Here is a 24,502-nt window from a genome sequence, read left to right on the forward strand (position 1 = left end):
TTAATCTACTAGAAATGAAAATTTTCCTTAAAAAAAAAAATGCAGGAGGTTCTCCTGAACTCCGTATGCTCAGATTCGCTAGCGACACTTCAAATGAATAGTTTGAGGGCAAAACACTCAGGGTTCGCCACAGGAAGTGAAGGAAAGTAACTCCTTGCTATCTCCAGAGCTCGGAAAATCTCGGGGCTTATTTAGAAGACCCCGTTACAGGTCACATCAAATGAGGAAATTAGAGGCAGGATGAGGTAAGGCCTGAAAAAGGGGCCTGAGACGTGAGGCCCGGGGCAAACAGTGGAAAAGCGAGTCGTCTCCCTGTGTTTGAACCAAGGGATCAAACAAAACGCAGACACCGCCAACACGCCACGCGAGCTCCAAGGGCCGCGTGGCTTTCCCGCGCGCCCGCCTTGGGGGCGGGGAAGAACCCGGATGGAACCGCCCCTGCAGCCGGGACCCCCTACAGTCTTTGAATCCCTGCGTGGGGCGGAGTTGCCCTCCTTTCTGTGCTCTGATTGGTTCATTTTCCTAGGCCCCTTCCTCGCGATTGGACTTTGCCAATGTCAGTCACGAAGCGTCGCTGGTCTCTCAGATTGTTGCTAGAAGGCGACGGCGTCGACGTTTGACTAGCCTCGCGTCTTCCAGTCGTGCGCTTTTCCTCAGGCGCTCGGAATCTGCCCTGGGCTTCTCGGCTGTGGGGCCTGTAGGGAGGCGTATCGAGGCGGCTCGAGAGCGATTTGGGGCGCCCAGGCGTTCCGCTCGTCACCCGCTCAGCGCCATGTCCTGGATGTTCAAGAGGTGAAGGGGGCGGAGGGGGTGGGGCGTAGGGGGTAACGGCCTGTCGGCGTCCCCAAATGAACCTGACCTTCCCCGCGTTCCCTTCGAGCTCCCTTCGCGTTCCCAGTGCAGCTTGTATTCGTCCTGCTGGTGGCTCCTATCGCCGCGGGAGAAATAAATGCATAGTCTTGGCTGGAGAGGGGAGGCTCCTCTGGCGAGCCTCATGCCAGGGCCTTGGGGAAATCTCTCTCAAGGGCTGTGGTGGTCCTGGGGTTCAGAGCTCCGCTCTTTAGCCCGGACCTTGATTGAGCAAACACCCGTTAGATGCCCACTGTGCGCTAGGCGATGTGCTCGAAATAAAGGGCCGATTAAGACAGCCCTTGTCCCCCAGTACCTCACAGTTTATGTGCATTCTTAGGCATGGAAATATGTATTTTCAGTGGAGCCAGAAGATTAATGTACGGCGTAAAAGGAAAACGCGGGGAAATAGCTTCCATCTGTTCTTGGAAAAGTGGAAACTTCCTGGAAGCGCCTCAGCCGGCTTCCTTTTATTTTCCATTTTTCAGATTGGTTTACACGCCTGTTCCTGAAACAGTTACCCATGAGGGGTTTGAGGATACCCTTAAACCAACGGAGTGGGAAGCTTGAGTTCAGCTTCCCGTGATGGCGTGATTTGGGTGCCTGAATAAAACAAGGGTTCTGTTTGGAGAGAATTAAGATAGTGGATGCTCGATTTATCTGTAACGATATAAATAGCTTCACGTATAATAATAGTTCTATATTTGCAAGCCTTTTCTAGTTCAATTTCTGTTGAAATTTGGTATGTAATTAGAGTTACAGACATCACATACATCGCAATTTAAATGGATGATCTTCACTAGGCAGGAGATTTGCAAACCCTTGTTGGAGTTTTCATTTTGAGTACTTGGTGGGTAGAAGAGGCATCACTGAACAGGTAGGGTTCTTGGAAACCTTCCCCACTCCACACCCTGCTTTACCCAGAGAAACTCTCATCAATATGCGGCAATTTCCACTAAAGATTTAACATGTTGAAATGAGAAAACAAATGGCCAAAAATATAATATCGTCTTTGGGAAATACTTGATTAAATATTGTATCGTTTTTCTGTGCTTTTTTAAATAGAGATCCTGTTTGGAAGTACTTGCAGACTGTCCAATACGGAGCCCATGGAAATTTTCCACGCCTCTCATATCCAACTTTCTTTCCCCGTTTTGAATTCCAAGATATTATACCTCCAGACGATTTCCTAACTAGTGATGAAGAGCTAGATTCAGTTTTATTTGGAACTTTGAGAGGTCATGTAGTTGGACTACGCTATTACACAGGAGTAGTGAGTATAATATTAGATATTAAGATGAAATATACTTAGAAGATAATATCTAGAAGATAAGAATTGGAAGGTGGTTTTATAATTAATACTTATTTTAAGTACTTAGAGTGTATGTGAGCAAGAGATAACAAATAACCTAATGACTAATTGTTTTTTTCCTTTTTTTGGGTACTTGTATCCTGTTTATAATATACAAAACACTTTTTCCTAAATGGTCTCATTTGATGGCTGCAATGATTGTGTGGCAGATAGGACATCTATTATCCCCCCCCCCTTTTTTTTTTTTTAATTTTTAGAGAGAGGGCGCGAGTGGGAGAGAGGGGCAGAGGGAGAGAGAGAGAGAGAAGAGAGAATCTTTACCAGGCTCCACTGGGCGCTTGATCCCATGATTCTAGGATCATAACCTGAGCCTGAAATCAAGAGCTGGACGCTCAACCGGTTGAGCCACCCAGGTGCCCCTATTAGCCCCTCTCTATAACTGAGGAACTGAAGCTTAAGAAGATAAGATGATTTGTTCAGGAAGTACAGATACTAGGTACATTTGCAAAGTGACTTCTCTTGTGTCCCTCAGGATGTTTCTGTACTCTAATATTTCTAATTTAGGAAGATTAATTCCTACTAGATAAGGGAATTACCTGTTTTTAGGTCCTTTTTTTTTCCTTTCTGTAGTAAGACTGTCTCCCAGTTTTTCTCCCTACGTCTGTCTGTCTTTGTCTCTGCAGTGTGTGTGTGTATGTGTATGTGTGAGAGAGAGTGTGTGTGTGTGTGTGTGTGTGTGAGAGAGAGAGAGAGAGAGAGAGAGAGAGAGAGAGAGGTAGTATATAGGACTTTTCTCTGGTCAGTAATTTTCTTTGTTATGGTTATGTAGTATGTTTCTGTGCTATTTCGATGATATGTCTCTAGTTCTATTTTTTAACTTTTTAGGAAATGTTTTAAACGTGTGAAAGTAGAATAATGTAGTAAACCACATACCTATGATCCAGATTCAGCAGTTAACAAATTTTTTGCACATTTGTTTCATCACTTTTTCTTTTTCTTTTATCCTTTAGTCCTAAAAATCTCTATTGTATTAGTTTACATCCATATAATTCAGTACGTATCTCTAAAAAAGTTCAGACTTCTCTTGTCATTTTCATACTTAACAAAATAATAATTTCTTATTACATCCAGCAACTAATCCATAATCTGTTTTCTTGATTGTTTAAAAATGTCTTTTTATAGGTCATTTTTTAAAAATTGATATCAAAGAAACTTCATACATTACCTTTGGTGGTTATGTTCCTTTTCTTCATGTCATTGATTTGTTGCAGAAACTACATTTGTTTTGTGGGTTGCTTTTTTTTTTTACTTTTTTATTTTACATTTTTTGTGCTATGCAAGGTTCTGCATTTGTCAGTTCTTCTATTCCCTCATATTTTTCTTATGTCAAAGCTTCTCAAATAATTTTTTGGTTGTCCGAAGCATATTCTTAGGAAATTCTTTGGGAAAGAATTTCATGATATGGATTTGTCTAGTGTTTAATTCTCCTGTATTTTCTTTATATTGCAGCTTCTTAGATTATTTTGTAATTGTCTGAAATGTGTTATCTAGAAGATTCCTTAGGAAAGAACAAGATTTCCTGAATTTTTGTATGTTTGTAATTGTGATATTTATACTTAAAGAGCACTTTCGGCTGAATATAAAGTCCTTGACCCATATGTTCTCTCCATGATAATTTGATGTTGCATAAATGTTGCTGGTGAGAATTCTGATACCAGCATGATTTTTCTCCCATATATAAGTGAATTGGGAATTTTTGCCTTGATGACTAAAGAGCATTTTTCATAAGCTTGAAGCCTAGTAGTTTTATTAAGGTACGTCTTATGATTGCTCTGTAACTTCATTTTCTTCTATTTCACAAAAATTTTCTTTAATTACAGTTTTAAATACTTGCTTTGTCCTTTAGGGACTCCATTCTACTCTGTATGTATTAGATCTCTTCTGCATATATATATGCCTGTGTATGTGGTTATTTCTTCCTCTGAAATACTTTCATATTTTTTTCACTTTTTAATTTTTCGTCCTTTATTTCCATTACCATGTTTTCCATAAAGTCTGTGGACTTTTGTGTTCTTTAGTTTTTAATTCTGAAATAGTTTTTCATTTCTGATTTTTTCCTGAAGTCAATTCTTATCATGTCCATCTCTTCTTTAGTTCTCATATCCATCTCTGAGCTTTCCTATTTCTAATTTGTGGTTTTTTCAAAACCTAGATTGTTTTCTAAATTATTTTAAGCCATTGTGAAATGCTAGATTATGGTTGTTTCTGATCTTAGAACATTCACTATTTGTTGATCTTAGAATAATTTCTGTGACACTGGTAAGCTAATGTAAATGTGGTAAGCTCATTAAAAGTAATCATCGCTTTTTTAATTTTTCAAAATGTATTTTATAGGTAATACATATTCATTACTTTAAAATGGCTAAAAGAAAAAGCACTAAATCTTCTTGTAGTCTACCATCCTGGACCATAACTTACTCATTTTATTTTTCTACACTTTATTCTGTGAGCATATGCATGTAAATTGAAATCACGTTATGTATTTAAAAAATGAGATCATAATATGCCTATTACAGTGATTACCCTTCTTTCTCTTGGTAGAATATTAGGAATATCTTTTCACATCAATACAAGTCTGTATGGTACCTTAAATTTCCTTATTGATGGACATTTTGGAGTTAATCATTATTATGAAAATGTATTGTAATAAAAATTGAGGTATTTATCTGTTCATACTTATTATTTTCAACTTTTTTCCAGCTCTATTGACATGTGGTTTACATGAGAAAATGCACACATTTTTAAGTATACTATTCTAATAGTTTTGACAAATACATATATGTGATAACCACCATTCCAGTCAAGGTATAGATTATTTCCATCATCTCTAAAAGTTCTCTTGTGTCTTGCTGCAGTCATTTCTGCTGTACCTGTACTAACAACTACAATCTAAGTTTGTTGTTATTGATTAATTTAGCCTGCTCTGGAACTTTATTATGCATTAAATCAAACAGTGTGTACCTTTTAATTCTAGCTTCATTCAAACTGCGCATGATTCAAATACTTATTGAGTCAGTTTTGGCAACTTATATTTTTAAAGAAAAGCATCTATTTTATTTAAATTTCCAAATGTATTGCTACAGAGTATTAGTAACATTTATACTTGAAAATATTTTAACTGTGTTTATGGTTATATACAGGTCTTTATTCTTTGTGTTATATATTTGTGTCTTGTTTTTTTGTTTTGTTTTTAAGAGAGAGAGCCCAAATGAGGGAGAGGGATGGGGTGGGGGGGTGGGGAGTGAGAGAGAGGGAGAGATAAGGGCAGAGAGAGAGAGAGAGAGAGAGAGAGAGAGAGAAGGGCAGAGAAAGAGAAGCTTAAGCAGGTTCCATGCTTGGGGTGGAGCCCGAGGAAGGGCTTGATCCCATGACCCTGGGATCATTACCTGAGCTGAAATCAAGAGTTGGACGCTCAACTGACTGAGCCACCAAGGCACCCCATATATTTGTGTCTAGTTTTTATTGATTAGCCTCGATAGAGATTTATATGTTTCATGTTTTCAAGCAACCTTTCTTGGGTTTTTTTTTTCTGGTTATTGTTTTTCTTTGTTCATTCGTTTTATATTCTGTTTCCTATTTTTTTATTTTTAGATATTTGATTTGAACTTGTAATAATTAATACATTTCAATCTTTTAAACATTCTTCAAAGTACTGCATTGACTGTATCATTTAAGTTTTGATATATAACGTTGGCATTGCTAATTTTTAACTTTTTTTTTAAGTGTGTTTTTGGTAAGTTTATGGTTAAAGTTTTTATATCTAGACACATCAAAGTATTTTATAATAAAGTAGATTATTTCTTTCCTATTCTGAAAGTATTGTTATTATTAGTTGTAATTCTTTTTGTTATTTTAATTTTTTTTTTAATATGTCCTTTCTTGTCTTGGTGCTTGGACCATGTTTTCTTTGTTTTTATAGTCTCCAACATTTTGATTTGTATGTATTATATTTTACTTATTTATTTTAAATATTTATTTTATTTATTTTATTTATTTTGAGAGAGAGGGAGAGAGAGAATCCCAAGCATGCTCCACACTGTCAGTGCAGAGTCTGACACAGGGCTTGAACTCACAAACCATGAGATCATGACCTGAACCAAAACCAAGAGTCTGATGCTTAACCTACTGAGCCACCCAGGCACCCCTAACTGGAATGTTTTAATTTCTCCTGTACTTTTGAAGGATAGTTTTATCCGATATAGAAATCTTGGCTGAAGTTTTTGAAGCACTTTGAAAAGTTATTCCATTGTCTTTTGGCCTCTGCTTTCTGATGTTAATCTTACTGAGGATCCCTTATAAATGAATTGTACCTCTTGTTGTACAATTGTACCTCTTGATTATGATGTGTCTGGGTTTGCATCTCTTTGAGGTTAGTTTATTTGGAGTTTGTTGCACTTCTAAGATGTATAATGTTTTTTTATCATATTTGGGGGAGTTTTTGGCTATTATTTCTTCCCCTTTTCTTCTCTTCTGAGACTCAGTATGTGAATGTCAGATAGGGTTGCTGTTGTCCCACAGGTCTCTGAGGCCTGTTCATATTTCTTCATCCTTTTTTCTTTCTATTCCTCAGACTCTGTAACTGTTCCTCAGACTCAATAATGTAACTGACCTGTCTTGAACTTCATTGACTCTTCTGCCTCCTCATATCTGCTGTTGAGCCTCTCTAGTGAATTTTTTGACTTTATTATACTCTTGACAACAGAAATTCTATTTGGTGAGACCTACTTATTTATTGTGCTTTCTCCTTTAGTACATGGTTTTCTTTAGGTTTTTGAACATACTTAAAATTAAAATTTTTTTTCTAGTTAGGGCAAACACCTGTGCTTTCTTAGGGATAGGTGGTAGCTTTTTTCCTATGAGTAAACCATACCTTCTCATTTCTTTGCATGTCTCATTTTTTTGTTGTTGAAAAGTGGACATTTAAGGGCGCCTGGGTGGCTCAGTCAGTTGAGCATCCGACTTTTGCTCAGGTCATGATCTCCCAGTTTGTGGGTTCAAGCCCCGCATCAGGCTCTGTGCTGACAGCTTGCTCAGAGCCTGCAGCCTGCTTCGGATTCTGTGTCTCCTTCTCTCTCTTTGCCCCTCCCCCGCTCATGCTCTGTCTCTCTCTGTCTCTCAAAAATAAATAAATGTTAAAAAAAAATTTTTTTTTAAAGTGGACATTTAAAATAATGTGGCAGCTGTAAAAATTAGATTTTTCATCTCCAGAGTTGTTTGTTGTTGCTGATTTTGGTAATTGTTGCTTGTTTAGTGACTTTTCTGAATTAACCCTGTATAATCTGATGTCTTTGCATGGTTAGCTTAATGGTCAGCTTATGATTATACCAGAGCCAGTACATCTGTCAGTCTTTAGTAAGAGAGGGTCTGTACATCTGTCAGTCTTTAGTAAGAGAGGGTCTGTACATCAATCAGTATTTTAGTAAGAGAGGGTCTGTTTGCATTTGGGGCACTCCTTCAGCACTCAGCCAGGCAGTTGACAACTCTGCCTTAACCTTCATGTCCTGGTTGTTCAGAACCTCAAGTTTATCCAGAGGTGAGAGCTCAGGGTCTTCTCAGGTCTTTTCCTGATCATATGTACAGCCCTTTGCATGTATATAGCCCTATGCTTGCATATGGCCTTCTACATTCCCAGGAATGTATTGGAGCTTTTCAAAGCCCCTATGAACATCTTAGTCCTCAGCTTTCCTTTAATCCTTTTGGTTATTGTATTGTTTACTCCACTTGTTATCCACTGCCTGTAAAATTGTTTTTGACCAACATTCACCCAAGGGAGGTTTTTTGTGGTGGATGAGCTGAGAGATCAAAGAGAAATCACTTTGCAGGTGGGGATCTTCTGGAGCACCTTGATACAGGTCAAATAATGACAGTTCTTTGGGAATGAATCTTTGAAAGATTCTGTTCCATTATACTCCCTCTAGTGACTGCTAGACTACACCAAGAATTTTCATAGGTTATTATTTTTTTTTAATGTTTGTTTATTTTGATCTGGGATGGGGGCAAAAAAAGAATCCCTAGCAGGCTCCGTGTTGTCAGCGCAAAGCCGGAGGGGCTGTACCCCATGAGCCATGATGAGATCATGACCTGAGCTGAAATCAAGAGTCAGGCATTCAGGGGCGCCTGGGTGGCGCATTTGGTTAAGCGTCCGACTTCAGCCAGGTCACGATCTCGCGGTCCGTGAGTTCGAGCCCCGCGTCAGGCTCTGGGCTGATGGCTCAGAGCCTGGAGCCTGTTTCCGATTCTGTGTCTCCCTCTCTCTCTGCCCCTCCCCCGTTCATGCTCTGTCTCTCTCTGTCCCAAAAATAAATAAACATTGAAAAAAAAATTAAAAAAAAAAAAAAAAAAGAGGCATTCAACTGGCTGAGCCACCCAGGCACCCCCAGAAGATTGTTATTTTTAAAGGCTATCATGCAGCTGAAAGCTGGAGATGGAACTAGGGCACTAATGTTCAGCTGTTTTTCTTCCTTGTTTTTTTTTTTTTTTAATTTTTTAAAATATTTATTTTTGAGAGAGAGAGAGATAGAGACTGAGTGGGGGAGGGGCAGAGAGAGAGAGAGAGAGACACACACACCGAATCTGAAACAGGCTTCAGGCTCTGAGCTGTCAGCACAGAGCCCGACATGCAGCTCGAACTCACAAACTAGGAGATTATGACTTGAGCCGAAGTCAGGTGCTTAACCAGCTGAGCCACCCAGGTGTCCATCAGTTGTTTTTCTTGAATTAACACCCCTTCCCAGGGTTTCTCCAATATTTTGGCTGGTTTCCAGATGTCTGGAAAAGTTGATTCTGACCATTTCTGTCAGTTTTTTCATTGCTTTTATGCAAGAATTTTCAAAAGTCCTTACTCTTCCATTTTCAATGATGTTATCTTCAGCCAACTTTTAGTCAAGTGAAATCAGAAATGGCATGAGTTGAAGGTTGGATATATTTTCTTATTCAGATCCATTCTGACTTATAATTAATATCTTTCCCCCTTTTAGAGTCTGGAGAAATCAGACTTAGGAACCAGCCTTCCTGGATTTAAATTCTAGCTCTGCTATACTACTAGCTTTGTGACTTTGGGCAAGTTACTTAACTTTTCTATGCTTTAGTCTTCGTCTGTAAAATTGGGTGTAATGACAGTATCTACCAGTAGTGTTGTGAGGATTTAAAAAGTCAAATCTCTGTTATATACTTAGAATAATGGTATGTAATAAGCACTCCATAAAGATTACCTGTTTCCAGAAGTTACGATGTTGAAAATTTTAGATAGTGTGCATCTTTTATTTAGTTTTGATTGTATCTTTCAGATATCAAGGATTTGTTAACTTCCCAGTGAATGTAAGTTAAAACAATGCTGTAAAAGAATCATAAAATATGCTTTTTATATTACTATTACAAATATGAATCCAAGAAAATACATATTTCTTATATGAAGTGTTATTTGGTAAGCATTAAAAAATGAATGGAAATCCCAGATAAAGTTTGATGAAGAAAGCTCCTATTGTATGTTTATTATTTATAATATTATCTGTTGATTATTTCATTAGGTTAATAATAATGAAATGGTTGCATTACAACGGGAACCCAATAACCCCTATGATAAGAATGCAGTTAAAGTAAACAATGTGAATGGAAATCAGGTTGGCCATTTAAAGAAAGATCTAGCAGCTGCTTTGGCCTATATCATGGACAACAAATTGGCACAAATTGAAGGGTAATGTACTTTCAGAGTTTAGTTTTAATAATTGTAAGTTGCAATCTTTGAATTTGTTAAGAGTCAGTATAGTTGCCCTGACATCTTTTGTCATTGTGCCTTTAGTATGTGTTCAATTAATATGTTAATTCTTTTCTCATCTGCCTCTACTACCTTAGCCATGAAACAACTGTTCTTTCACTTTCCTATTGAATTATTACCACAGAGAAAAATTGACTTTGCTCAGATATTAGGAAGCCCACACCATCTGTCCAAGCCTTTTAGTGCATAGTTTTGGGAGTTGGGAACTGTTTGTTTAAACCTGAGGTGGTAAACTGGTAGCCTGTGATCATATGTAGGTGCATTTCATTTTGCCTACATGTTTTACAATTTTTCGTTTATTTCCAGTATTCAAATACCTGGATATCCTACATTTTATACAGGGTAACTTTTTCCCTAATGTAAAAATTATTTATGAATATTTCTGTTGACAAATGGCAGATCTGACCTTCATTTTCACAGGACATTAGTTGACTGGAACAGAGTAGCAGCTCCTGCTTTAATACCCTGCGTAATGGCCTTACTGCCTCTCCCAGTTCTACCACTTCTTTTTTTTTTTTAAACTCCCAGTCTCCTTGGTTATCTTTTCTCTTTTAGGCATTTAGTTTGTGATCTCAGTTGAAGTATGGAATATTGAGGATATGAAAAGGTGAAGTTTGATGATAAATGTTCAGTAATATCTTCTCACTTTACTTGTTTTCTCCAATCTCAGTTTATTAAATTTTTCAGATACTGAGAATAAACTCTTAGTGAATCCTTGATCAGAAAAATAGTTGACCCTTGAACAAAATGGTTTGACCTGCCTGGGCCCCATTATATGCAGATTTTTTTTTAAATAAATGCAGTATAGTAATGTGAATGTATTTTATTTTCCTTATGATGTTATTAATGTTTTCTATAGCTTACTTTAAGAACACAGTATGTAATTCCTGTAAACTACAAAATATGTGTTGTGTTGTTGGTAAAGCTGCTGGTCAACATTAGGCTATTAGTTGTTTTGGGGGAGTCAAAAGTTATATGTGGATTTTTGATGGCACTGGGGGTCAGCGTACCTAAACCCCATGCTGTTCAAGGGTCAGATGTAATTCTTGCAATTCAGTCCCCATTCTCAGAATAGTTCCTACCTATAGTGGTTCCTTTAGTGAAAGCTCCACCTTCTCAATTAAATTTACTATTTTACCTGTCTTATAATCTCAGTTATAGGCTATTCTGCTTTATTCCATCTTCTCCGTTTCTTCTGGCTTTCTGTTCCTAAAAACCACTCTTTTGTTCTGGTTGTTTTTGATCCTGTTCCCTGTACTTTTTCTGTCTTTCTACTTTGCCCAAATAGTTCTTTATTTTACTTCTTTGCAAAATTAAAATGCAACACTTCTAATATTTAATAGTCACATTCTTCTTCATGGAAGTGGAAAATAACAGTTCTAATTCCCTCCTTTTTTTTCTGCTTTTAAATATAATAGGGTCGTTCCTTTTGGTGCAAACAATGCTTTTACCATGCCTCTCCATATGACTTTTTGGGGAAAAGAAGAAAATAGGAAAGCGGTTTTAGATCAGTTAAAGAAACATGGATTTAAATTGGGTCCTGCACCAAAAAGTAAGTTTAGGGTTTAAGCTTCTATTATTTTGATATCATAAGATGCAGGAATTGTAAAACATTTTTTTCTTGAGTTTGGCTAATCAATTTGTGTTGAAGGCTCTGAGTTGTAACTTTTCTCAGGAATCTTTTTAAGGAAATCCCTGAATTTTTTTCTCTTTATTTTGAAATAATTATAGATTTATAGGAGGGAGTATGTGTGTTTGCGTACACGCACACATATGTACAAAAAGGTCCTATATTCCCTCCTCTAATTTCCCCCAATGATAATATCTGGAAATCCCTAATTTGTAAGTATTGTCTTTGATAAATTATAGACAAAAAGAATCTCCCAATAGCGAATGAAGTAGAAGTATTTATCTGGCAAGAGTTTGTTCAAATAATGTGGAATTATTTTAATAATGTATTTTTTAAATGACTTTTAGTTTTTATTTTTTTTAATGTTTATTTTTGAGAGAGAGAGACAGAGTGTGAATGGGGGAAGGGGAGAGAGAGAGGGATTCACAGTATGTGAAGCAGACTCCAGGCTCTGAGCTGTCAGCACAGAGCCTGACACGGGGCTCGAACTCACAAACTGTAAGATCATGACCTGAGCCAAAGTCGGAGTCTTAACCCACTGAGCCACCCAGGTGTCCCTGAATGACTTTTAATTTTTAAAAAATCTTTGAAATATATTGATTTTTTTTTTTATGCAACTTATACAAGTTCTAAAAGTTACTTACTGAAAGATAATTCATTTGGTGATTTTATTATTTTCATTTGTAAATTGCAGCTTTAGGATTCAGTTTAGAAAGTAGTTGGGGCTCTGGAAGAGCTGGACCAAGCTATAGTATGCCAGTTCATGCTGCAGTACAGATGACAACTGAACAGGTATGCTTCTGTTTTATTTTATAATCTTAAAAGTAAATGTTAAATGTTGAAGATTGATGTTTAAAAGAATAAGATAAATATGTATATGCTGGTATTTGTGATCTTCAGATATATTAAGTTATGAAACATGCTGTAGAATAAATAGAATATATATGAAAAACATTTATGTAAAAGGAAAGTAATGATAGGCAATGCATACACATTCATACATATTTTAAAAGACATGCGTTGTTGTATAGATAGGCATGGGATGTTTTAGTATGTTTTAATATTTTTGTATTACATGAAATTTTTTTAATGTCCAAATATTAACTTTAAAAAATTGAAGCTTGAAACTTTTCATTCAATAAGGTTGCAAATGAAATGCAAAGAGAAATTAATTCCAAATCTTAGCATTAGTATAGTTCTTACTTTGTCTAATTTGTGAGCTAAGATACTGTTAGGCTGAGTTAATTTAGAAAAAAAGATGTAAAATAAATCAATGGAGATTAGTCTATAATTCACATCAAATCTTTTTTGTCTTTACCCATCTGTGTTAGCCTTTTTGTCTAATTGCAGTTGCCATATTTTACCTGATCATTATTAGTAGGGCTTGAGCCTGTGCTAATGTTTTTATTTATTTTTGAGAGAGAGAGCATGAGTGGGGGAGGGACAGAGGATCCAAAGTGGCCTATGCACTGACAGCAGCAAGCCAGATGTGAGGCTCAAACTCATTATCTGTGAGATCGTGACCTGAGCCCAAGTCGGCTGCTCAACTGACTGAGCGACCCAAGTGCCCCTAGACTAGATCAGTTTAAAGAACCAGCTAAATCAGTGTAAGATTGAAATCATCTCTTAATATTTTGTAGCACATAGCAAGTTCTTTGTTTTAGTAATAGTAAATGAAATGTCTTTGACATGAAAAAAGTCAAATGTGCCTGGTAGGATCTGCCAAAATTGTTTGAATACAACTAATAGGCTCACAGAATTTCAGTGGCAGAAGGAACCTTAGAGACACTCTAAATCTAAATTATCCCTTTCATTTTATAGGAATAAGATAAAGGGCCATAAAGGTTAAGTCTCTCGCCCAATGTTGTATATGGGTTAGTTTGTGATAAAACTGGGACAAGCCTCAGATTTCTCTCTTCTGTATTCTTTTGATTCTAACACGGTTACCTTCAAAAAAAATTTTTTTTTAATGTTTATTTATTTTTGAGAGAGAGAGAGAGAGAGAGAGAGAGACAGGGCATGAGCATGGGAGGGGCAGAGAGAGGGAGACACAGAATCTGAAGTAGGCTTCAGGTTCTGAGCTGTCAGCACAGAACCTGATTCTGGGCACAAACTCACGAACTTGTGAGATCATGACCTGAGCCGAAGTCAGTCGCTCAACAACTGAGCCACCCAGGCACCCCTATGGTTAACCTTTTATACCCAAAGCACCTATTCATACTGCTTCAGTGAACAGTGTAGCAACTCAAAGAATATTTTAGGTACGTTTTGGTATTCAAATCTTTTAGTTAATTAAATGATTTGAAAAGTCTGAAGTGAGATTATTTTAATTTGTTTCATGATGTTTCTTGGTATTATTTGTTGTAGCTTAAAACAGAATTTGACAAATTGTTTGAAGATTTAAAAGAAGATGATAAAACTCATGAAATGGAGCCAGCTGAGGTACTGAGCCAATATTTTCTATTTAAAACTATTTGGAATTTTAAAATGTGCTGTGTATCTATATAGTTTTTAGCACAGATCAAGTGTTTTCCAGAATCTGCATGGGGAAAAAAAAATGATTTGTTTTATTTCTATTTAAGACATTCCTTTTGTTTATAGGCTGTTGAAACACCATTGCTTCCACATCAAAAACAAGCTCTAGCTTGGATGGTTTCACGGGAAAACAGTAAAGACCTTCCACCGTTTTGGGAACAGCGAAGTGACTTCTACTACAACACAATAACAAATTTTTCTGAGAAGGATCGACCAGAAAATGTCCATGGAGGAATTTTAGCTGATGATATGGGTTTGGTAATTATTTTTTTCTTGAATTAATTTTATTTTATTTTATTTAAAAAAAAATTTTTTTTAATGTTTATTCATTATTGAGAGAGAGAAACTGAGCATGAGCAGGGGAGGGGCAGAGAGAAGGGGAGACACAGAATCCGAAGCAGGCTCCAGGCTCTGAGCTGTCAGCACAGAGCCCAACGCGGGGCTCGAACTCACCAACCGTGAGATCATGACCTGAGCCGAAGTCGGCTGCCCAACCGACTGAGCCATCCAGGCGCCCCTTGGGTTAATTTTATTTTGTAATTATGATTTTATAGAAGTAATTTTGAAGTCGATAGAGATACGAATATGTTGGTGTCAGTGTGGGACTAGATTTCACTTTCATGGAGCAGTTTTCTCTAAGTCTTTTCACTTAAAATGTGGCTACTTTTTTTCTTTTGGTTTGTTTGGTTGATTAGCAATAATGTGTAAACATGTGTTTCTCATTTTTCAAATTCAAGTAGATTATCTTTCATGAATTTTCTTTAAAAAAAGGGAAAGACAACAATGTTACATGAAACTGTATTCTATCATAGTATTGTGATATACAGAGTATTAAGTATACCTTTATGATGCCTTACACCAGCAGTTTTTATACTTTTTGGTCTCAGTAACCCTTAATACTCTTAAAAATTTTTGAGGATTTCAAAGAGCTTTTTGTTTTTGTGAGTTATATCCATATTTATAGTATTAGACATTAAAACAAAAATTTAAGTTATTTTAAAATAATAGTTAATAAATACATTACTTGTTAACATAAATAGTGTATTTTTAAATGAAAAAGGACTATTCCAAATCAAAAGTAGTTTTGATAAGAATGGCATTGTTTTACATTTTTGCAAATCACTTTAATGTTTGGTCTAATAAGATGAATTTTGAATTGTCCTAACTGCTTATTCATTCAGTCTGTTGTAACATGGTGTTTTGGTATAAGTACATAATGAAGATTAGTTCTCATGCAGATATGTAGTTGGGAAACAGGAGGAGGATTTTAATAGCCTTTTTAGATAACTTTTATAATTCTTTGATTCAACAGTGAAATTAAGCAAGTATTAGTTTATTAAAGGTTAGTAGTTACAATGTAGAATTTAAAAATGGTATTAGAATGGTTTTGTATTCTGTTCCATTAAAATTCATTGGTTTAGCTTGCCCATTGAAAGGATATTTTAATCATGCATGATTTTATAACATCAGGCATTGCTTATTTAGAAAATATTGGTTCATTGAGTTACACACATCTGCCAGATGTTGATGCATTTCATTGTATAGGATCAAAAGTTTACACTCTTTGATATTACTGCTGATCATATTAGGCATTTATATTTTGGGAAGCTGCCTGTGCTCATGGTGTCAGATATAAGTGTTCCAACATTCTAATTTTTGCTTGAAAGTTCAGATCTTACCATTAACAACAAATCTGTTTATTTGCCCTTAAAGATAGCCTTACTTTGTTCATTTTTCAAGAAAAAGTCTACCACTCAGTCATGAATAACTGGTTATTGGTCATTCTTTCAAGTAGAAATAATGAAGCATGAAAAAGTGATGATGCATGGTGGTGCATGGTGGCTAGTTGAGGTTGTAACCTCAGTCTCACAAGTAATTTTTCTGTAGATAATCCTCATATTTTGGTGTGCAACAGAAGTAATTTATATGTATTTCCCATCTTGTTATACAGAATATTAAAAAGGTGTGTACTTGAGGCAAGATTTAATAAAATTCATGTGTACTGCTTCATCAAGAATATTCTTACAGAACATTCTTAAAATGAAACTGGCATTTTTTTTTTAAACTGTGAGTTATGTGGCAGCTAAAAATACAATGTATAATGTAGTGCCAATGGCTTTGTTTCATGCTAAGGCACCAGCAGTTTTACCCACAACTCCCTTTTGTGGCATTACTAAAGATATAACACAAATAATGTCTTGGTAGTATTATGAAAATGGATTTGACTGCACATACACTCCTGAGAGGGTTCTGGGAAATCCTAGGGCCTGTGGACTACACTTAGAAAACTGCTGCCTTAACTGTTTTAAAATTGCCAGAGAGTTCTGTCTGTGTTGCTAATTACAAATTCAGCTATGCAAAATAATGAAAGATTATGTGTTTTTATTTAAGAAAAATGCATAAGAAACACCATGTCCTTTATGCTTGATAAGTTACAGGTTTTAAGTATTACAGTTATCTTTAAATGAAATAAAATGATTATATCATGTGCATATTGGAATTACTAACCATTTTAAATTAGCTCTGAACTACATGGCAAGCAAATAGCTATAGTTTCATGATAAATTTATTAGTACAGAGTTAAATGTAAAATCTTAGGACAGCAATCACTTAATAGAATGACATTTCTCAGGGATGCTTATAGTATTTTATGGAGTACATCATTTAATAATTCTTAGTAATACAGTGTGGGAAGGCATTTCCTAATCAACAAAATACTTTTACTAATACATAGATTATTTAATACAATAGTATGTTCCTATGGCCTTGAATACTACATAATATTTGCTTACTTGATTTTTAAATTGGTTTTAGAATGTTCTATGGCCAACTGAGTTTCAGAATCTGACCATTTGTCTTTTAAAACATTTTTTAAGGGCAAAACTTTGACAGCCATTGCAGTAATTCTTACCAACTTCCATGATGGCAAACCTCTTCCTGTTGAGAGAATTAAAAAAAGTCAACTGAAGAAGGTAAAGTATTAGAGTGTTTTCTCCAAAGTCTCTGGTTCATTATAAGACCTTTTAATTTTACCATTAAAAAATAATTTGCCAAAAAATTGATAATATCCAGTGTTTTCAGAGAAACGGTGAAAGGCCTCTCTTATGTGTTGCTGATAAGAGTGAAAGTTGGATACTAAATTCTTGAGGGTAATTGGGTAATATATATCAAGAATCCTAAAAGTGTTTATAATCTGTGATTCGGTAATGCCATTTCAGAGAAACTGTGTAAGAAAGTTACTAGAAATGCATTTTTTTTCAGAGATAGAAAAGTACAAATCTCTCCCCTGAACCCCAGCATTGTTTTAAAGGCACAAAAGAAACTACTTTCAATAAGGTAACAGTTATGTTAATAAATAGTCATGAAATTTAATATTATGCAACTACAAAATCCTGTTCTTTGAAGAATACTTATTTTTATGATATTTTTAGTTAAAAAAAAAAAAGCCAGGTACACATTTATGAGTTGAGTCCTCATTTTGGAAAGGCATATTTATGTATGTCTGAATATAGTCACACACAGTGCTAATTGTGTCCTAGTGATGATAACATGGGTAACTTTCTTGATACTTACCTAATATATATTTTTACACATGGCATTCAAACACAATATATTTATATTTAGTTTCTAAATATTAAAAGTGAATTCATTTTAATGGAAAAAATAAATGTTAGAATGAAACAATTGTTTTTCATTCTCAGATGAAAATCCAAAGAACTTAAAGTAGGAAATAGCTGAGAAAATGGCATATGCAAAATACCTCTTTTTTTTTTTTTTTTGACTTTTCTAAGTTTTTCTTTATTTTTTTAAGGTTTATTTGAAAGAGAGAGAACAGGGGAGGGCCGGAGAGAGAGAATCCCAAACAGGCTCTGTGCTCTCAGCACAGAGGCCGACATGGGGCTCAAACCCATGAACCATGAGATCATGACCTGAGCTGAAACCAAGAGTCAGACGCTTAACTGGCTGAGTGACCCAGGTGTCCATAATTTTTTAGTTTTTAAAGAGGCTGCATATCATTTTCCTGCCACTGCATATTGAGAGTCTATTTATTAATTTCTGCACTTATTTGCATTTTCTTCTTTGTACTTTTATTGGGAGTTTAACTCTGCCATTTGAATGTCTGAGATTCAACTGCTTACCATGAGTAGTTTGATGCTTTACATCCTGTTCTTCCTAATTTGGTAATTAAAACAGAAGAACATCACCTAAGAGTATACTGACAGCTTCGGTAGCAATTAGTAGCTTAAAAAATTGTCATCAGTAAGGCTTTCCCTCCCCACCACCCCCCCGCCCCAGAATCAGCCATGCATTTAAGGTATTGTGTTTAAGTAGGAAGGTTTTAGGATATTTAGTTTGCCCCATTCCTTACAATTGAGGCTAAAAACGTGATTTCCAGCTAAGAATTTATTGCAACAAAAATTACACTGTTTTAAATAAATTTAGATATTCCAGGCTTACAGAGTGAAATGTCACTGATTTAAGTTCCATTAGATTGGAATGTAGTATGATTTAATAGGTTGGACTTCGTAGGTTTACATTTGAACTCTCAGAAGAAAAAACTTACTGAGCAAAATCATTTAATATAAAACAGTAACGTAAGGACATTTTTTTTTATCATTTAATATAAAACAGTAACGTAAAGGACATCCACATGTATTTGTGGATGAATCTCTAGATTCTTTTTTCCATGTTGTTAAATATAAATGGTTGTACTAATTATTGAAGAAGACTAGGTATAACATTTGGTGAGAAGCATTTTTAACATCAGTTTCTTGCACTGGGTGTTGTATATAAGTGATGAATCACTAAAATCTACATCTGAAACTAATATTGCACTGTATGTGAACTAACTGGATTTTAAATAAAAACTTAAAAAAAATCCATTTGTCTAGCTTGTAAGAAAAAAAAACAATGGTGTAATACTGCTCTAATAAAAATGACAATTTTGGATTGTAGTGTATCATGTATTTAATATTTAATGGCTGTGCAATCTTAAATAATAAATATTTGACATTGGTTAAAGTAAAAATACCCTGAGCTCTGAAAAAAAAGATAAAAACTTATTTATCTAAAATAATTCCTCTAGTTACATTTTTCTACCTGTTATATTTTAGATTTTCAACATATTTAGACTCATACCATTAGAAGGAGATGAATCTTTTCAACTACATTTTTAGTAAAATTTAACTCTGGGATTTTATAAGATGTTTCAAATTTTATTTTTTTTAAACTAAAATCAAACTATCCATTATTAGCCCTAATCTCAGCAGAAATTACTTTTTACTCTTGACCACCAGTTCTAATCTCCATTCAGTGTGACTTCATCACCTCTCTTTTTCAATGGGAAGAATTAAATTCAAACCAATTGGCATTTGTCATTCCTCCCTACAGAATCATTAAGTCAAGAATTAAAGATTGGAGGAACCCTTCCTATTAGAATCATTTAAAAATATTTTTACAAAGAGATATAAAATTGTACTTTTATAGAAGTTTTTGTACATATGTCTGCATTGATACATTTTGAACCAAAGGGATATACATGAAGGGTAAAAAAAAAAGTCCGGGCTGGCAAGAAAATCCTCAATAGAATATGGTAGAATAGAATATCCTGGTACTCTAGGATCTGTACTATTGCATCTACCCCCTGGGAGTTCCAGAGAACAAGATGGCAAAGAGGGCCTCATTAAAGATAAGTTATTTACTGAGTAGGGACTCTTGGTTTGAAAGTTTGTAGTCTGAGAATTCCTTTTAATTCTAAAGTAAATTCCATTTCACAAGTGTTTCTTACATTAATGAATATGCCATTTATAACTGAGTTTTGTTATTTGTATTTCTTTTGAACAGATAAAGACCAACTAGTGTTCACTTTTGAGATAGCTGTGAAAAAAATTTTAATTGGTTTATTTTTCCTCTTCACTTAATGCATCTCCCCCAATTGCCCCAGAATGGGATAGCAATATAAGTAATCTTTATTATGTAAAGCAAAGCAGTATAAAATAGGATGCTTTTTAAGTTTATTTAAAACTGACAGCAGTGCTTTGTAAGAAATATGCCTTTTCATCCAGGAGTGTAATGTTAACGATCAAACTATGAAACTTGGAGGAAATACCAGTGAAAAGGCAGATGGACTAATCAAAGGTAAAGTTTACTTTTGAACCATGACCCCATATTTGATTTAAATTTTTCCAGTTTGATGATGTAATTCAAGCTCTGGCTTTGTAATATACAAAAATTTTAGATATTTTTTTCTAAAAATCTCGGGAGAACTGGTAGGAAAAATTTCATCAAGGAGGTCATGATGGAATTGGGTGGTTGTATACCAGTCAGAGAAGCTAAGGAAGAACATTTTTGGTTGAGAAAAAAAAATGATGAAAGGGCAGTAAAAACAAAAGAACAACATAAAACCTATTTTGTTCTGGGACCTCAGAGTAGTTTATGTTAATAATAATGTAATATGCATGAATAATAGCAGATAAGAATAGAAAGATAGGTTAGAGCCAAATTCTGAAGTTAGAGGATAAATGAAAAGAGAACTCTGGATTTAGCAGTTAAATAGCTGGTGTAGCTGTTAATGGCCTTTGGAAAATTAATTTCTGAAGATTGGTTAGAACAGAAAAACTGAAAATATTTTCAGATAGAATAATGAAGAATTGGAAATGACAGTTGTATGCTATTATGTATTTTGCTAAGTTTGAAATAGGAGAAACAAAAATTGTTGGAAATGAAGGCAGAGTTGAGGGTTTTTTTTTTTTTGCAGGGGAGAGCATTATGAAAGAAATCCGTGGGTAAGAGATGTGGGATAAAATGGAGAGAATAATTTTTAGGCCTCTTGGCGGGGGCGGGCAATGAGACCAAGAGCATAGATAAGTGAATTAACGTTAGAAGGAAAGAAAGTAAGGTTGATGGGAAATATTTAATTGAGGGAATTTTAAAAAGGTAGGAAAATTGGGATTATAGAAAATGGTATTCAATTTTCTTTGAAGGTGAAGTAGGTCATCATCTAGGAGTCAAGGGAGTGAAGAATCTAGGCAAAGGGTCCAGTATATACCACTGTGGTGAGTGGGTAGGGAGGCTGAGTGATACATAAAAGAGTTGCTAAGTGACACAGGCAGCAGGTGAGATTTGAAAATGTAAACTTGTAATGCCACCTATTTATTGTTCATTTTTTTCCAGCAGCTCTTAGCTGCCTTGGTGTACAGCAGGAAATTCAGCCAGCCAGTTTGGGAATTGGCTGGATGACTACAGGGGAAAGACTGGGTACAAGAAATTGAAGGTATTTTTTAGTGAGAATATACTATACTTAAAAACTAGTAGAGAGAATAGCTGGCTGATTGAAAGAAGAGGAATGAAGATACTAAGAAAGTTGAACTATTGAGTTGGAAAACCAAAGTTTTAAGGATACTCAGTCAAGACAGTTTACTAATACTCTGTATATTTGTCCTTTTCTTTGAAATGAAAGGATCTAGATGTAGTGGAGAACCCAGTATTTCAGATGTCAAGGGAAAGAATAAATATCCCAAGTCAGAATTGTCTAGCTCCCGCCCCAAAAGGTAAATTTTGTTATGGTTTGATTGTATGTAATATTTGTTTAAACTCTTTCTCCATTTTCTTATATATAGGAGAGAGATAAGACCATTATATCTCAGTTATGTAGTTCTTTCAAATTCATTCTGTTATTTGAAACTACCAAAATCACTGTTACTTAGGCAGGTTGGGTGTTCCTATTTTATAGGTGAAGAAAAGTAATACTAATCTATAAAAGAAGTGAATTGATAGTTTCTAATAATCACTTAAACTTTCTACCACTTCTTTCCTGTTCTTTTACATAGGAACTAAGATCTAGCTTCCAAGTTTTTTGTTTTTGTTGACTTTGGAAGAGTTTTCCTATTATTTTCAGGAGATAAAAACTGACAGCTATTTATTAGATGACTTGGTAGAAATACTCTGTTCATTTCAGTTCTTTCTCTCTTCACCTTTAGTAGAAATAAAATATGATGAAGTTATTTATGGAGACTATTGTGTTAATGTAGACTAGAGGGAGAATTTGAATAAAGCGCATAATGCTCCTCTGATGTTAACTTGAATCTGTTAACTTTATAAATTTCATTTACCCTCTGAAATAGGTCTAAATGACTTTTATTTGTACTGTATTTTCTACCATTAATATCTGCAGATGTGATTTCAAATCTGAGTCTGTTAGCTAGTCCAGTAAGGATCTCAAAACTGGGGCTTTTAATTGTTTTCTTCATTAATACCTGTCTTAAACTGAGCACAAAACCAGGGCACCTCAGTTTCTCATCTGGATCTCAAATCTTACAATTCTGAGCTGACCATGATGAGCCTGAGAATAGCACTATTAGGTTGACTAGATAAGATTAAAGGACATGGAAATAAAAATAAAGAGGACATGGGATAAACTAATAACCAATACATATGATAATTTATACATGTATGTTACTGTGCAACAGGCACTATTTTAGGGGCTTTGCATATAGTAACACATTTTATCCTATGAAGTGAATTGTATTTTTGCTCGTATTTTCCAAATGAGGAAATTAAAGCATAGATGAATATTAAGTAACTTGCGTAAAGTCACATAGCAAATAAGTAGCTGAATGGGATTTGAATACAGGCAGTCTGACTCCAGAGGCCATTATTTTTAGCAACTTAATCACTGTAATGTACTTTCTACACAAAATACATAAAATTTTTCATTGTGAATTATATTTTTCTCTTACCTGCTCATTTTATATTGGAATTATTTTCTTTGATAAGAGTTATTCTTAGTTCTAGTTTTATATAGGTGTTTCATTTGAATTACTGAATATTAAATTCAATATTAAAATTATTATTTTAGGATGGTTTTCTTTTTCAAATTTAATAATAGTGTTACTGCATTTTGTATATAAATGTATCTGGTTATGAAAGCAAAATGCTTTTTAGGAAATTTTACTTTCATTTGTCAAAGTTCCTTGAATTAAAACAATAGGAAGCATTATACTGCTTTTATTAAAACTTATGTTTTCATATCTCATTTTATTTTGGTTTGATAAAAAATTTGTGTACACTTTATTTTAGAAGAAAAACTGTTGTCCAGTATATTGAAAGCAGTGATTCAGAAGAAATTGAAACAAATGAATTGCCACAGAAAATGAAAGGTAATGTGAAATGGATTTGATTTGATAATGTGTCCTTTATTCTGATTTCCTACTGTGACTATTTTTATATTTGGTTTTGTTGTAGGCAAACTGAAAAATTCACAGTCTGAGACTAAAAGAGTAAAAGGTATGTATATACATCTTAGTATCCATAATCTACTCTTAAAGATTATTAAAGTAAAACTCCATAGGTTTGTATCTCTCTAGCTTAGAATTCTTTAGTAGCAGATCTTTTTTTTTTTTAACTTCTTTTTTTCTAATGTTTATTTATTTTTGAGAGAGAGAGAGACAAGAGCGTGAGCAGGGGAGGGGCAGAGAGAGAGGGAGACACAGAATGTGAAACAGGCTCCAGTCTCTGAGCTGTCAGCACAGAGTCCGATGTGGGGCATAACCCACGAACCGTGAGATCATGACCTGAGCTGAAATCAGACACTTAACTGACTAAATCACTCAGGCGCCCCTCTTTAGTAACAGATCTTAAACTTGACTCCTGTTCACATTTGAACTATTCCATGGAACTTATCAAGGGTGGTAAATGAATGAGGTAAATTGAAAGATTAGTTTCAAATTAAAATCTAAGAGAAATATTTAAACTAACTTTAAACACAGTAATTTTTACCACTTATAAAATTACTTCAATAAAACCTTATTTGTATATATATAAATTATAATTACAAAAGTTGGGTGGGAGCATCTTCTGGGTAATAATTGTTAGTTCGTATTGTCATACATATTGTCAGGGGAGAGTTCGTTTTCCAGTATCTTAATGATTCTGTGGTTATTTCAGCAGGATCTTCTAAGGTTAAAGAAGATGCAGAATTTGCATGTGCACTTATTTCATCTACCCCTGCAACAAAAAGGAGAATGTTGAAAAAAGGTCAGTAAATCTTACGGTTTTTTAGTTTTCGTTTTTTTCACTGCAAAACAATTTTAACATGGTACAAGAAGTTTAAAAAGTAAAGAAAAGAATGGGGTGCCTGGGTGGCCCTTGATGGCCCTTTAAAACCTAATTTAATATGAATTCTTTAAATTGTAATATTCAGTTCTTAGTATGAGTAGAATTTTTCACTTATGAATGTTAGTGACCTTTATTATAATTTTATATTTTGTAATTCATAGGAAAACACTGTAAGACTCTAAATATTTGAGATTCAAAGAGATTGATCTCTAGGGTTAAGGAGATC

The 24,502-nt window shown here is 34.8% G+C and overlaps 1 protein-coding gene across 12 annotated transcripts in view; it reads left to right on the plus strand.

The window, feature by feature from the left end:
* The first annotated feature begins 558 nt into the window (after positions 1-558).
* HLTF (helicase like transcription factor) overlaps positions 559-24,502 on the plus strand; it is a 51,168-nt gene continuing 27,224 nt past the window's right edge. For 5 of the 12 annotated variants that reach the window (XM_043595169.1, XM_043595171.1, XM_043595170.1 and 2 more), the window contains exons 1-13: positions 562-792; positions 1,915-2,122; positions 9,748-9,914; positions 11,414-11,547; positions 12,320-12,417; positions 13,993-14,067; positions 14,227-14,418; positions 17,037-17,132; positions 20,226-20,298; positions 21,620-21,710; positions 23,239-23,318; positions 23,404-23,445; positions 24,106-24,195. In XM_043595169.1, the coding sequence (XP_043451104.1) occupies positions 773-792; positions 1,915-2,122; positions 9,748-9,914; positions 11,414-11,547; positions 12,320-12,417; positions 13,993-14,067; positions 14,227-14,418; positions 17,037-17,132; positions 20,226-20,298; positions 21,620-21,710; positions 23,239-23,318; positions 23,404-23,445; positions 24,106-24,195 (1,366 nt within the window). In that variant the 5' untranslated portion in view covers positions 562-772. Of the gene's footprint in view, positions 793-1,914; positions 2,123-9,747; positions 9,915-11,413; positions 11,548-12,319; positions 12,418-13,992; positions 14,068-14,226; positions 14,419-17,036; positions 17,133-20,225; positions 20,299-21,619; positions 21,711-23,238; positions 23,319-23,403; positions 23,446-24,105; positions 24,196-24,502 lie in introns of all 12 variants that reach the window. The other 7 variants (XM_043595172.1, XM_043595174.1, XM_043595173.1 and 4 more) reach the window with 3 other exon arrangements.

This window comes from Prionailurus bengalensis, chromosome C2, assembly GCF_016509475.1.
Source record: "Prionailurus bengalensis isolate Pbe53 chromosome C2, Fcat_Pben_1.1_paternal_pri, whole genome shotgun sequence".
NCBI classification, from domain to species: domain Eukaryota; kingdom Metazoa; phylum Chordata; class Mammalia; order Carnivora; family Felidae; genus Prionailurus; species Prionailurus bengalensis.